The sequence below is a fragment of the Erinaceus europaeus genome, chromosome 14, assembly GCF_950295315.1.
Source record: "Erinaceus europaeus chromosome 14, mEriEur2.1, whole genome shotgun sequence".
NCBI classification, from domain to species: domain Eukaryota; kingdom Metazoa; phylum Chordata; class Mammalia; order Eulipotyphla; family Erinaceidae; genus Erinaceus; species Erinaceus europaeus.
In genome coordinates this window covers 36970237-36985332 of record NC_080175.1, presented here as the reverse complement: position 1 = coordinate 36985332, position 15096 = coordinate 36970237, and the positions used below count along the sequence as shown (strand labels likewise).

General features: G+C 45.7%; 1 protein-coding gene across 3 annotated transcripts in view; it reads left to right on the top strand.

The window, feature by feature from the left end:
* DDC (dopa decarboxylase) overlaps positions 1-14322 on the top strand; it is a 53858-nt gene extending 39536 nt beyond the window's left edge. For 2 of the 3 annotated variants that reach the window (XM_060171549.1, XM_007528163.3), the window contains 6 exons: positions 5191-5267; positions 7146-7165; positions 8165-8263; positions 11813-11914; positions 13146-13353; positions 13942-14322. In XM_060171549.1, the coding sequence (XP_060027532.1) occupies positions 5191-5267; positions 7146-7165; positions 8165-8263; positions 11813-11914; positions 13146-13337 (490 nt within the window). In that variant the 3' untranslated portion in view covers positions 13338-13353; positions 13942-14322. The remainder of the gene's footprint in view (positions 1-5190; positions 5268-7145; positions 7166-8164; positions 8264-11812; positions 11915-13145; positions 13354-13941) is intronic. The other variant, XM_016190466.2, reaches the window with a different exon arrangement.
* Positions 14323-15096: the final 774 nt, after the last annotated feature.

The following is a 15096-nucleotide window of genomic DNA, read 5'->3' as shown; positions in this document are numbered from 1 at the left end:
CAGAGCTGGAGGAGCACATCCCTCACTTTGCTTGCTTCTGCTTCCTAGCTGTGGGTGGTATTCTTGCTTAATCTTACCCAGGTTACACACTTTTCTCTGTACTATTGCAACACATTGGTATAATAAACGGGAGGGCAATGGACAAAATCTATCATTTTGTTTACCCAGCACTAACAGAACACAAATGTAAGGAAATGTCAGTACTTATTCCTGATTCAGCTACCTCTAGGTGACTCTTCTCAGATGTTGAATGAATCAAAGCCTAAATGCTTAAAAGCATTTGCTAAGGAAAAAAAAAAAAAAATATATATATATATATATATAGTGGTGAGCTTACTTTCCAGTGCAGATTGAGGTCCATAGGATGAGGAGATATAGGGAAGAAATGTAGTGAGTGCCTGGGAGACAGAAAGGTACCAGGGAGATACCTTGATGGGGTGAGCATCATTGTGCTGGCATTATTATCAGCACAAATGGGTCAAGGAAACTTCTTTGGTGAAGTGGCAATTGACAGAAGGCCCATGAGGAGAGAACATAGTGTAGGCAGCTGGGGGAAGAGAAAAGGGCCAGTGCAAAAGCCCTGAGGCAGACATGTGCATAGCAGAGTTCAGGATCTTGAAGGTCAGTAAAAGTCATTTTCTATGGTCCTTATGCAACTACATTTGTTTTAAAAGGAAATGAAGGATGTAGTGCAGCAGCTATGAAATGGACTTTCAAGCCTGAGGTCCTCAGTTTGCTCTCTGGCACTACATATACCAGAGTATGTGTCACTCTCTCATTATTAGATACAAAATGAAGGCCAAGGATGGGTGGTGCATTTAGTTGAGTGCACATGCTATCATATACAAACACTCAGGTTCAAGCCCCAATCCCCATCTGCAGGAGGGAAGCTTCACAAGCAGTGAAGCAGTGCTGTAGGTCTCTTTCTGTATCCCTTCCTTCTCAGTTTCTTCCTGTCCCTAGCCAATAAAGTAATGAATAAATACATATAATTTTAAAAATTATCTTCATTTATTTGACAGAGACAGCCAGATATTGAGAAGGGAGGGGAAGACAGAGAGAGAGAGAGACACCTGCAGCCTTGCTTTACCACTCGTGAAGCTTTTCCCCTGCAGGTGGAGACTAGGGGCTTAAACCAGGGCCTCTGCACATGGCCACATGTGCACTCAACCAGGTGCACCACCACCTGGCCCCCATAACTAACACTTTTTAAAAAGAATGCTGAGGATCTATGCAGAGGCTGGTTTATACTATCCTGAATATCCACAGAATCAAAAATATGCATTTTTCTAGTCTCTGAGTTGTTGCAGTAATGTGAGCTGCCCCTCCCCACAGTGGGGTGCAGGTAGGAAGACAAGTCTGAAGAATCAGAGTTCAGAAATGAAGTGGCAGTCCTCTATGCATCTAAAAGTTGGAAATAAATGAACAACCCTAAGTGGTGAGTTATTTACAGACATGGTTAAAGATTTTGCTAACACAACAAACCAGATACAAGTGAGCTTTCTTTTCTTTTTTTCAAGGACACACACACAGAGATGACACAATTACACATTTTGAAGTTTCATTAGTGTGTGTGTGTGTGCGCGTGCGTGCATGCGTGCGTGTGCGCGTGTGTACACACGTGCAGGCTTGCCTCCAGGATTATCACTGGGGCTCGGTACCTGCACTACCATCCACTGCTCCTGGCAGCCATCTTTTTTCCACTGTTGTTGCTGTTGTTGGATAGGACTGAGAGAAACTGAGGGGGGGGGAGGAGAGAGAGGGGGAGGGAAAGATAGACACTTGCAAACCTACTTCGCCACTTGTGAAGCCACCCCTCTGCAGGTGGGGAACCAGAGAGGCTTGAATCTGGATGCTTACTCCAGTCTTTGCACTTCATACTATGTGCACTTAACCCGGTGCGCCACCACCTGGCTCCGAGTTTTCTTTTTTTTTAAATTGCTCTCACTGATTTTTTTCTTTTTCTTTTTTCCCCCTTTTTTTGAGGTGTGGAGAGGAATTTCTAAATGTAAGGATTCTCTCTCTAGTGTTTAATGAAATTTTACCAGTGGTTAGCCCACAATTTGAGACAAATACTTTGGTTATATCCTCTCAATATTGAAATGGACAAGGTAAGCAAAGTTTCTAAACCTTGTAGTCATTACAAGCACAATAAATATGCTTCAGAATGATTCCATTATTCTGCAAATAAGCTTTTGATTGTTCATTTGGTATTCTGAATCTTTATATGGAAGCATGAATCAGTCTCCACTGATTTTCATGTTTCTTTAGTATCAGCCATTCTTCAAGGAAAGTCTCCAATTTTCTTCCAAGGGCAGGTTTTGCCTGCCTCTTAATAGAAGCTCAAATATCATCACACATACATTTACAGTTTTTGTTTTGTCTCATGATATTGGAGATATCTGCTTTAACTCAGTAATTTTTTAGAAATTTTGTTTATTTGTTTGTTTTACCAGAGCACGTCTCAATTCTGGCTTATGCTGGTGTTGAGGACTGAATCTAGAACTTCGGATCTTCAGCCATGAGTGGCCTTTTGCTATCTCCCCTACTCATTCTGTTATTTTAGGAGAATTGTTACCTCTCCAATCCAAGCCTCACCAGAGAAAGCTCTGTCTCTGTGTGGAAAAATGCCTGGAATGATGAGATCATACATATGTGAGGCCCTGGTCCTGGCAAAAACAAAATGGGGGGGTGGTGGTGGTTCACGGAAGAAACACAGGCCAGATAAAGCATGCACTAAAAAGCTTATTACTGGGCACTAATGGTTAGGGGAGACAGTATAATGGTTATGCAAAGAGACTTTCATGCCTGAGGCTCTGAGGCCCCCCTTGTTCAATCTCTAGCACCACCATATGCCAGAGCTCAGCAGGCTTCTAGGCGGATTAAAAAACAAAGCTTATTATTACTCACTGACATAGTTTGTCCTTTTAAAGATGTAACACCTAGATCACTTTTCACAAACAAGTCCGATTCTTTCTCCCATCACCCCATTGCTCAGTCACATCCAGGCCTCCTTATTTCATGCTCACTGAAGTTCATCCTTCAGGACTTCTCTAACTTTAGACTTTCTTTCAAGCCCAAACTTCTATGAGGCTAGTAGTTTCTTTTCTAGTTTACCCCAGGACACTGCTATTTGTAGCACAATTGCTTTGAGCTGGTGTCTTTGCAGTTAAATGAGGTAGAAAGAGAGAGAGAAAGATAATGTAATTAGCATTAAGCCCAACTCCTCTCAGGAGCCCATTTCAGGGAACAGAGTAGAGTGGACCTACAGTGGGTGGAAAGGGGGCTGATTTCTAAGCACTGTGAGCACTGCAAGGCAGGGCCCTCTCACCTTGCCCTCTACCCCCTGCACATATGACAATGCCAACCTGGCCTGGGCTCTGTGCCTGTTCAGGAAAGACAGAACAGTTGCTGACCTGCTTGGCTTCTCCCCAACACCAGCTCAGCATCTTCAACCCCATGAGTCCTATCCAACTTGACTACAAAATGAAGGGGTTCCCCCCACCCCCACATCCTACCCCATGCTTCCAAGTACCATCAATGACTAGAACAATCCAGAGGGCTCAGGAAAGCATGTCACCTGCCATGAGGGTCTGTGCTGGACAGGACACAATGGGCAGCCACTTGGAAGAGCTGCATGGGGCAGGGTGTGGGGTATGTGAGGGGACACTGAGTCTCCCTGTCCTCCTGGGGTGTGCCACCAGGCGTCTCATACCCTGGAATCTCCCTAGACCTTGTCCTTTGGTGTTGTCAGAATCCCAGGCAGAAAGGTGGAACATGCCGAAGCAATGAGGCAGGAAGCAAGCAAGCTAACATGCAGGTGTGCTAAAAGTGTTGTCTGGGGAGATGGTGTCAGAGTTAGAAATAAGACTAGAAAGCTGAATCAGGGCAGAGAGTACCCAAATATGGGAAAATTATATAAATACCATTAACTTAAACCCCATCGATCTGACCCATGTCTACTCATATTCAACACAGGAGCCTGTGTAACCTCTGCATCCCTGTAGGTCTGAGCTCGCATGACATGGTCATAGCTAGGAACATTCTAAGCTGCACTTATTTTACTCATTCCATAATGCTGGCATTATTCACTCAGGACTCGTACCCAAAAATCTGAGCCCTAAACACACTGGCATTGCCATTTTATAGTTATCAATCTTCCCAATAGCAACAAGTTTAACAGTGTTTTGTTTTGTTTCTTTTCTTTCTGTATAAAGAGACTATAACTTATTGGGGTTCTTAGCAGACTCTTGGACAGAAGGAGCTGATCCTCAGGCCACTGACCAAGGCCACTCTGATGACAGTAGTAGGAAGCCCTGTTTATGTTAGGATGAAGGGAATATGGCCGCCAACTCCATTTTTTTCTTCAACTACCCCTTGCTTCTCTTTTGAGACGGTTAACCCTCAGCTTCTCTGCTTCAGGGCTTTTGTGGAGGTCTCACTGGAGAGGTGTGACTGGTGAACCCTTTGGCTGCTAATTATAAGTGACAGCTTCCAGTACCACCTCACTCTTAAAAGACTCAGTTTTCCTGGCCCCCTCTAGACCTTGTCCCTGCCTTCTCCTTCATCTGAAAAAGTTTTCTCATAACAACAGCAAAGCCATGGATTCGGGAGTTCTGAGCCGGTGAGCTGGAAGGCCAAATATTTAGGGCTGATTCAAAGAAGCCCAAACTGGCTGGGCTGAGTAGACAGAAGGAAGGGGGTCTATGCCACATACTTTCTTTTCTTTTCCTTTCCCAGATTTATTTATGAAATAGCAATGGAAAGTGATAATTTCAGGCAATAATGTAATAACAAAACATATACAATATTCATGTTGGAACATTTTATGGTTCTGGGTGGTGGTGTACCTAGTTAAGTGCACACATTACAGTGCACTGTAATGTTTTCATTAGAAGATAAATTTTAGATGATCTCTGTTTTGTGACTCTTGGGTCTTAGGACACACACAAAATGAATACTGGGGGGGGGGGCAGGCTAGTGGTGCACTCCATTAAGCATACATAGAACTAAGCCCAACAACCTATGCAAGGATCTGGGTTCAAGCCCTGGTGAAACAGGTCTGCAGGTGTCTTTCTCTTTCCTTCTCTGCCTCCCCCTCTCCTCTCTCAATTTTTCTCTGTCCTATCCAATAAAATAGAAAAGCCACACACTTTCTTACTGAGTCTCACCTTCTGTGCTCTCGACCAGGGTGAAAAAGAGAACTGACCTTACTGGAGCCTTTAAGATGGACCCCACCTACCTGCAGCACAGCCACCAAGACTCGGGTACGAGGCAAGAGCCAGAGAGGGTTCTGGAGCAGGGGATTGTGGGGGAGGCTGGGCTGGGGCCCCACTTTAGAACTGCTCAGCACGAGGGGCAACCAAGGAATTCTGCGTGCTAAGGGACTAGGAGATGTTGGTGGTGGGCATTGGGATAGAGATCATTTGGTTCCATTTACTGATGTGGAGTCTGGCCAGGGCTGGATGTCACTCTAGGCCCAATAGCAGAGCAGAAGCGGCAGTGACAGAAACGGAGGCAGGGACTCTGTCCCCTCCCACTGGGTACCTGTACTCAGAGAAGCACTCTTTCTCTCTTCTATTTCTTTCTTTCATTTTTCTCATCACCACTCTGGGTCATCCTTTTCAGACAGAGAGAGATAGAGACAGTGAAAAAGACCACAGCACCAAGGCTTCCTTCCAAATGATGGGGGCTGGGCTCAAACCTGGATCGCATACATGGCAAGGGGACGCACTACCCAGGTGAGCTATGTTGCCATCCAGAGGAGCACTTTCTATCCCAATGCAGGTGACAGAGAAAGTGGCCTGCTTGGTCTGTAGCCTTTTCCAGACATATTGCTTACTTGCTTTCTCTTTTACTTTCCGTCCTTCCTTTCTTTTCATATTGGGGAAATTGGTGGCATACAGTAGTCACAATTGTTGGCACATGTGTAAAATTCCTCAGTTTTCTGCAAAACACTCTCACCCCAATCTAGGTCCTCCTCCACCATCATGCACCAGGACCTGAAAGTCCCATCCCCAGAGTCCTTTCCTTTGGTGCAAAACACCAAACCCAGTCCCACTTCTGCTTTGTGTTTCCCTTTCTGTTCTTATTTTTCAATTTCCATCTATGAGTGAGATCACCCCATATTCATTCTTTTCTTTCTGGCTGATCTCACAAGACACTGGATTTTCTTGTGATTGTAACATAGGCCTGTCAGCATAGTGGGTCAAGAGCCACCTGTAAAGGGAGCACCTGTAAACTGACAGCAGCCTGGAGTGGCCATGCCAGCTCCTCTGGCCCAGGGAGTCGGGGACACTTAGGAGTTGCAGCACGCCTTGCCTGGATTACATTAGAGAGTCAGATGTCCAAACACACCAGACTGCAATTCAGCTTCACTTTTTTTTTTTTAGATACAGAGAAGTTGGAGAGGCAGAGAGAGAAAAGAGAGTGAAAGAACCCACATGCACCAAAACTTCCTTCAATATGTGTGTGTGTGGGGGGGGGGTTGGGGAAGCTAGTTTCAAACCTGGGTCACACATATAGCAAGACTGAACTACCTGTCGCCTAACCTACAACCAGCTTCATCATCTCAACTGATTCCTTGCCCAGCATCACCATGTAGAATCTCCCAACTAAGATTTTCTTCCCAGAGTGCTTTACCCCATGGGCCCGCAAGCCACTGTTTGGGCAGGGCAGGGAACTCAAATGCAAGCCAGCCACTTTGAAAACTGCTGCAAAGCCACTGCATCAGGATAATGAAGTTGATTCAGTGGATGCTTAGCAGATGTCTTCTCTGGACCGGACACTGGACTTAAGATGTGAGCCATCAGAAATTGGATTCCTCTTCAAAAAAACCTAACCACACTTTACAGCCCAACTCATTTTCCCATGAGGGAGGGAGGAAGGGAAGGAAGGAAGGACAGAAGGAAGGAAGGAGAAAGAACCAAGGAAGGAAGGAAGTAGAAAGAACCAAAAAGGAATCACTCAGTACTTCCCATTGGTGTTTTGGGTGCCTGGCACATATTATGGGGAGGGATGGTAACCCTGACCTTTGCCCTCATTCTCCTTACCTGAGGCTTAAGAGAGGATGAATACAAAGCAGGGAGTTGAGAAGGCTCTGGCACTAGCACACATCCTGATGGTTTCTTCTCTGTTTTTTCCAGGGCTGATAACTGACTACAGGGTAAGTGGGAGATTGGCCTATAGTTTCACACCCAGGTATCACGAGATGGCTAGCAGGTCCCAAGATACAGCTGGGTGTTGTCACAGGCTTAAACTCAGCTCCCTGCTCCTACCTTGTGTAGGACACCTCCCACCTGGGTCTTCAGGAACAGTGCTGGGCCTGGCAGGGAAGGCTGTGTTGAGCCCTCCAGCTGCAGAAACAGAGCTTGAAGTCTCCCCTGGATCTTCTTGGCCTCAGAGACAATGTCCCAGTTCCTCCGCTAGCCTACAGTGGGGCAGCTCCTCCTTATCCCATATCTTCATTATTATTTTAAATACTCTACATATTTATTTTGGATAGAGACTAAGAAAAATTGAGAGGGGAGGAGGTAGAGAGACAAGAGACACCTGCAGCCCTGCTTCACCACTTGTGAAGTTATTCCCCTGCAGGTGGGGACCTGGGACTTGAACCTGGGTCCTTATACACTGTAAGATGTGTGCTAGACCAGGCTGACCAGCATCTATATCCTTATGATGGTGGAATTCCAGGTTGAGTGTGGGCATCATCCAGACAGTTGACCTGCTGAAGTCCATCTGTTTGTGGCATCCTCTCGGGTCACTGCACTGCCTGTTCTGCTGTCCCAAGAGAAAGCACCAGGATGGCAGCACTTACGGTGCTTCCCGCAGATGTCTTTTGGGAAATGGACTAGCATGAGAGTGAACTGGAGGTCAGCTTAGATGAGGAGGGGGACATTGTTTGGAGCTCAGGGTCTCCTCCCTGCTGCATGTAAGCTGGTGAGAGCACCGTATTCCTGAGCCAGGGGAGGCCATGGGGGTTGGGGTGGGGGCGGCTCCTTCAGGTTAAGGACACCTGGCTAGGAGCTGTCCAGAGCTGGATCCTGGCAGCTGAAGGAGGTGCCTTCAGGCAGGGATGGAGAAGCAGGTGGGTCCGGAAACTAAGAGGAGGCATGTGGGAGCCCCCTCCTCACCTCACTGAGGGTACCATTCTGCTTGCTTCCAGCACTGGCAGCTACCCCTGGGCCGGAGATTCCGCTCCCTGAAGATGTGGTTTGTTTTCAGGCTGTATGGAGTCAAGGGGCTGCAGGCCTACATCCGTAAGGTGACTGTGCTTTCCTCCTTTACTTGGGGCTCTGTGGGAAACTGTAGAATGGATTAAGGGGTCTTTTAAAAATATATACATATTTCTGAATTTTATTTTTCTGGGGGATAACAGTTTATAATGTAGACTCAAACACATCTCCCCTTGATTAGAGTCTAGGAGACACCCCAGGACCCCAATGTCCCTCTCTCTCCTTCCCAGAGTCCTTTGCTTTGGTGCACTACACCGCACCCAGTCCAAGTTTCACCTTACATGTTTCCTTTACTGTTCTTTCTTCGTATATTCTACCTATAAGTGAGATCATTTTATATTCGTTTTTCTCTTTCTGGCTTGTCTCACTTAACATGATGTGTAATTCTATTTTATTTACTTATTTATTTTTACTAGAGGACTGCTCAGTTGACTGATGGTGGTGCAGGGGATTGAACCTGGGACTTTGTGGAGTCTGACATGAGGATCTCCTTGCATAGCCATTATGCTGTCTACCCCTGCTCCATAATCCCATCTTTTAAAATCTTTTTTTAAAATATTTATTTATTTATTTATTTTCCCTTTTGTTGCCCTTGTTTTATTGTTGTTGATGTCATCGTTGTTGGACAGGATACAGAAAAATGGAGAGAGGAGGGGAAGACAGAGTTAGGGAGAGAAAGGTAGACACCTGCAGACCTGCTTCACCACCTATGAAGCGACTCCCCTGCAGGTGGGGAGCCAGGGGCTCGAACCGGGATCCTTATGCCAGTCCTTGGGCTTTATGTCACATGTGGTTAACCCGCTGCACTACCACCCGACTCCCATAATTCCATCTTAATGAGAGATACAGAAAGACCAGAACACTGCTCAGGTCTGGCTCATGGTGGTACCTGGGACCTCAGAGCCTCAGGCATAAGAATATTGCATACCCATTGTGCTGTCTCCCCAACCTAAATTAAGGGGTCATATTAAACAAATATAGCATAAAGGATAGTCTGAGCAATTAAAAGTAGGATGGATACAAAAATAGTGCAGGGCAGAAAAAATAGCTCACTGGATAGGGTGTACTACTTGGCATAGTCTCTGCTTAGGCTCAAACCCTGGCACCATATAGTAGGTACTATGGAACTGAAGGAAGCTCTATAGCTATGGTCCCTCTCCATCTCTCTCTAGATGAATGAAAAAGCAATCTCAAGTGGTGACATTACAAATATTTGAGATTCTGGCTCCTCCAAAAAAGAGAGAGTGAGCTGAGGGAACTGGCCTGAATGTGGCCTGGGACTTGCCTGGAGTCTATTTATATAGCTTCAGAGGTTCCACTGCTTTCCCTCCTCTGTCCTTCACCAGCCGAGACCCCATCTTGACAGAAGACTTCAGGCTCCACAGAAAGAACACCTGTAATTTTCAACTCCAGTGAGAGGGACACAGCCAGTGTTTTAGTTCAGTCTCGGTGCGAGGGCGTAGCCCATGTGTGCAGCTGTAGACAAGGTCCAGTGTCACTGATCTGATCTCTGACTGAGACAGCAGGGGAGACATCCATTTGCAAGTGTGGGCTCAGAGCTGCCTACTTGCTGCCACATGTTGGCCTCTGGCTCCTCTTGTCAGCAACTCAAGGACATGAAGCAGGATGAACATCTGCTTGAGGAGTATGTGAGAGTTTAGGAGCAAGAAACCCCCCTCACCACCCCTTACCACCAAGAGAGACTGTAATGAAGGGGTATCCAACATCTTTGGGCAAGGAAAAAAGGAAATGAACAAGGAGGAGAAAGAGGGAGACAAGGCAGAGAAAGAGGGAGACAAAGATTAAAGTGGTTTATATCTTTGTAATGATTTCCACTTTCAGTTTAGGGCTAACTCGGTATGACTGAGCTATTCAGTACTGTGCCCTGAGCAGGTTCCCAGACCTGCCTCCAGAGGAGGAAGTCTGCTGTGGGCCAACCAAGTCTTTGGCGCCCTCTAGTGGCCACGGGTTTCCTGTGTTCATTTAAATAATTTGCTTATGTCCCAGCAAGGTGGGGAATTCTGCTCAGATACACGCTGGGGACTGACCAGCTAAGGCAGTCAGTCTCCAGAGCCTGGCTTTAGAAAGTGCAAGGGGTGTGTCTAGACCTTGGAGAGTTTGTTCCCAGATCCCAATCTGTTTGAGTCGGTTTTTGAACCCTAGACCCATTGAGACAACTGTGGCTGATTCCTTGAGAGGAAGACAGCTTGGACCACGTATTGGCGCACCTGGTTGAGTGCACTTTATAGTGCACAAGGACCCAGGTTCAAGCCCCTGGTCCCCACCTGCAGGGGGAAAGCTTTGCAAGTGGTGAAGCAGGGCTGCAGGTGTCTCTCTATCTCCCCCTCCTCTCTTGATTTCTGGGTGTTTCTATCCAATGAATAAAGATAATAAAAAAATTAAAAACAAATAAATAAATAGGGAGTCAGGCAGTAGTGCAGCAGGCACTGGCGTAAGAGTCCTGGTTTGAGACCCCGGCTCCCCACCTGCAGGGGAATTGGTTAACAAGCGGTGAAGTAGGTCTGCAGGTGTATGTCTTTCTCTCCCCGTCTTTCCCTCCTCTCTCCATTTCTCTCTGTTCCAGCCAACAACGATGACATCAATAACAACAATAACTACAACAATAAAACAACAAGGGCAACAAAAGGGAATATTAAAAATAAATAAATAAATAAATAAACAAACAGAAAATGGCTCTTGGGTGGGACGTAATTGTTATTTCTGGGTGATTAATGCATCGTCCTGACAGCAGCAGCTGCAGAACTGAGACTGGGTGCTGGGCAGCCCGATAGCATGACAGCTTGTTTCCTTCTCTGCGAAAGGGGTGTGACTGTGGCCTCACCTGTGTGGGCTGTCACGCACAGGTTGTGAGGAAGAGCAGTGGGCAGCTGGCAGCACTGAGGCCTGCTCCACAGGTGTTAGCTGCGCTCTCTCCTAAATAAAATGTGTGAATACCTCTTGGCAATGTCTTGGGGCTGGGAGGTAGCTAATAGAGCTTACTTTTTTTTTTCCCCCTACCCCACTGCTCAGCTCAGGCTTACGGTGGTGGGGGGACTGAACCTGGGAATCTGTAGCCTCAGGCATGAATGTCTCTTTGCTTAAGTCATTATGCTATTCCCCACCCCCACCCCAGAGCTCATTCTTTACCAGGTATGAGAACACAAGTTTGAACCCTGGACCAACACATGGGGAATACCATGCCAAGGGGAGACTTCACCAGCACTCAAACAGTGCTGTGGTTGTCTCTTCTCTGCCTCTATCTCTGAGAGAGAGAGAGAGAGAAAAAAAAAGGTGGAATCATGCAGGTGCAAAGCATCAGCACACTCCTCAGTGGCATAATATTGATTCTAAGTTGGTTTTGGTGGTGTCAATGTTTTTCTAGACAAAATGGCCCTCTTTTCCCATGGTAGTAGTTTTTCTCAACCTGTGTGGGAACAGCTGGTAAGCAGGGGCACACGTACTTGGAGTGAAGAAGATAGCAAAAGGCAGAGAGATGAATTAGCAGGTGTCCTTGGGGGCTAAACTCTGACTAGGGTGGAGATGAAGAACTCAGACAGGTCTCCCTCTTCTTCTTCAAGCACGTCCAGCTGTCGCATGAGTTTGAGTCTCTGGTGCAGCAAGACCCTCGCTTTGAAATCTGTGCAGAAGTCACACTAGGGCTGGTCTGCTTTCGGCTAAGGGTATGTTTAAGGCCACTCCAGTCTGCTTCTTCTTTGTTTTTTATCATTTTACTGGTGGTGATGGGGGGGGGGTAATGGTCAACAGTAGTTGCTGACATATGGGTACAATTTCCCATCTCTCTGTGATAGGTATCTGCAAAACTCTGACCCCCAACTTAGGTCCTTTCAACCATCATGAACCAGGACTCCAGAGTTCACACCCCCCCCCGGACCATTCTCCCTGCTCTCCTTCCCTAGGATCCTCTACGTTGGTACAACACACCAAACCCAGTGTTTCCCCTTTCTGTTCTTGTTTCTGAAATTCTGCCTAGGAGTGAGATCATCCCATATTCTTCTTTCTGGCTTATCTGACTACCTTCTTTAAAATGTACACTGTTGGGCGGTAGCGCAGTGGGCTAAGTGCAGGTGGCACCCAAGCTCAAGGACCTGCGTGAAGATCCCGGTTCGAGCCCCCAGCTCCCTACCTGCAGGGGAGTCACTTCACAAGCGGTGAAGTAGGTCTGCAGGTGTCTATCTTTCTCTCTCCCTCTGTCTTCCCCTCCCCTCTCCATTTTTCTCTGTCCTATCCAACAATTACGACATAAATAATAACAACAATAAAACAACAAGGGCAACAAAAGGGAATAAATATTTAAAGAAATGTACACTCAATAAGGTGACTACCATGCTTCACGTACTATGTTGTTGAGACATTTTCTGTTTATGAACATTTAGAGACCCCTTCAATGATAACACTGGAGCTCCCCATTCTGCTGCTTCAGGTTATCAATTAGTATAAAACATATCTAGATTTTTTTTTTTCTTAAAAATCTTGGACCTTGGAAGGATCCTCTTTTGAGAGCACATCAGGCATGCCAGGAGGTGTGGTAGATAAAGCACTGGACTCTCAACCACGAGGTCCTGAGTTGGATCTCTGGCATCTCATGTGTCAGAGCGATGCTCTGGTTCTCTCTCTCCCTCTGCCCCTTCCCATAAATAATCTTTAAAAAATTATTTTGAAAATTTAAAAAGAGGACATGAAGATAATTGTCCTGCAGGGAGAGCTTGCCATCTCCCAGGCCACACAGCTACCTGGCTGATGTACTTCCACTGCAAAATGAAAAAGGCAGATGCCTCTGTGGGATCTTCCACTGGTTTCACTGATGCATAATAACTGCCAGAGAAGAGGCCTCGCCTCATTCGCTGAGTGTTCAGAGGCCTGAGCACAGCTCCTCTTTCTCAATCTCTTCAGGGTTCCAACAAACTAAACGAAGCTCTTCTGGAAAAAATAAACAGTGCCAGAAAGATCCACTTGGTCCCCTGTCACCTCAGGGACCAGTTTGTGCTGCGTTTTGCCATCTGTTCTCGCACCGTGGAATCAGACCACGTGCGCTTCGCCTGGGAGCACATCCAGGGACTGGCCACAGAGCTTCTGAGAGCATAGAAATGAACCCCTTCAGGTAAGCCACTGCTGCCACTTGACAATGCTGGGCAAATGTCCAAAGAGTGGAAGCTGGACCTCAATAAACACAAGAAAACCAAGTGTTAATATTGTTGCTGCTCTGGTCAAAACAACTCCCTTTATAATTTCTATTGTACCATATGTTAAAAAAATGTAGTTCCATTTCTTGTCTTTTGAACACGTAGCAAGTGCAATGACAACACAGTCACTTTTGATTTCTAATAATTTTTCAGAGCTACACAGGCAGTACTGAATAGCTCACTGGCTACTGGTGGTGGATTGAACCTCCCCACCCCCGACCAGGGGCTGGAAGCTCCAACTGTATTAGCACAGTTACTGGGGTAACCAGTTCTTTCCTTTGCTAATCTACTGGGTAAGAGTGACTTCCTTGTTACTCTCCTTACCTAGGAAATCCCAAGGATTTCAGGGGCTCTGAGGCAGGAACCCTGGATGAATACCAACTGTTTATGAGAAATTGATGTCTTATAAATCATAACACTACAAGAAGTATATAAACTCCTAGTTCTTTGATCTCTTTTTGTTTCATATAGAATCATATGCTTATGTTGTTTATTTCCCCCCGTAGAGATCAAAAGCTGAAAAGAAATATATATCTGACAACTGGAATGACATGAACCTGATCTCATCTTTACTCCATGGAACCCTGCCACCTGTGTCTTTCTCCAAAGTTATCCAGAAGCTGTGATGGCAATTTAGCCACTCAACAATGAAGAAACATTATGAGCTCTATGAAATGTGAATCTTAGTGGATATAGCTTTTACTCATTATTTGATTGTTGGTTTTTGTTGATAAAAAAAAAAAAAATCAGCTTTTCTGTGTCCCCAAAGGCAGTCAGTGGTGTGAAAAAAGTTTATTGAAATGTTTCCTGAGGTCATCTGTGCTCTTAAATTGTTCTTTGTTCTCCCATGTGGCTCAGTGCTTAATAAACAATTTGAAGTGGCAGTAGCTATGATCCCTCCCCCCCCCCCCCTTTTTAAGCAATGATCTCTCAAGCATGCATGCTGTTCTACACCCTACCAAGCTGACTACTGTACTGTGGTCTTAAGAGTTTCAAAATTGGGTGGGGGTATTATGCTCTTGTAAAAAAAAAAGAAAAAAAAACTTTCAAAATAGCCCAACATAAGGCATCTTTGAATAGTTTCAAATGGCATTCACATCTATTCAACAAATGTGAACAACTACTCAGTATATGTTAGGCACTATTCCAGAAACAAAGCCATATCCAAGTGTTACTTAGAGATGACTTCAACTCCTAGTGGGAAAAAACAACAAAAAACAAACAAACAAAAAAATAAAACTACACACCAGGCTGCTGGTAAAAAGAGCTCTCTCGAGACCAGAATTCTGAAATGCAGATTTGGGGAAGACAGCACTTGCCTTAAGTTACTAGTTGGAATTCCTTTGTCACCTGTTGTAGCTTTTATTAGTCTGCTGGCTTGTTGGCTGTCTAACCATATCTTTATTTGTACACACCCATCTTTCTAACCTCTGGTGCTCTCCTCCTCCTCCTCGTCTTCTTCATTATTAAAACTCCAGACGTCAGGTTGGGTGAGTGCTAATGCACTCACTAGAATGCACCCATATTCAAGGCTCTGGTCCCCACTTGCAGGAGGAAGATTCTTGAGCGGTGGAGCAGATGTCCCTTTCTCTCTCTGTCTCTATCAGAAAAAGAAGAGGACCAGGTAGTGGTGCACACATTTAAGAGCACACATTAGCATG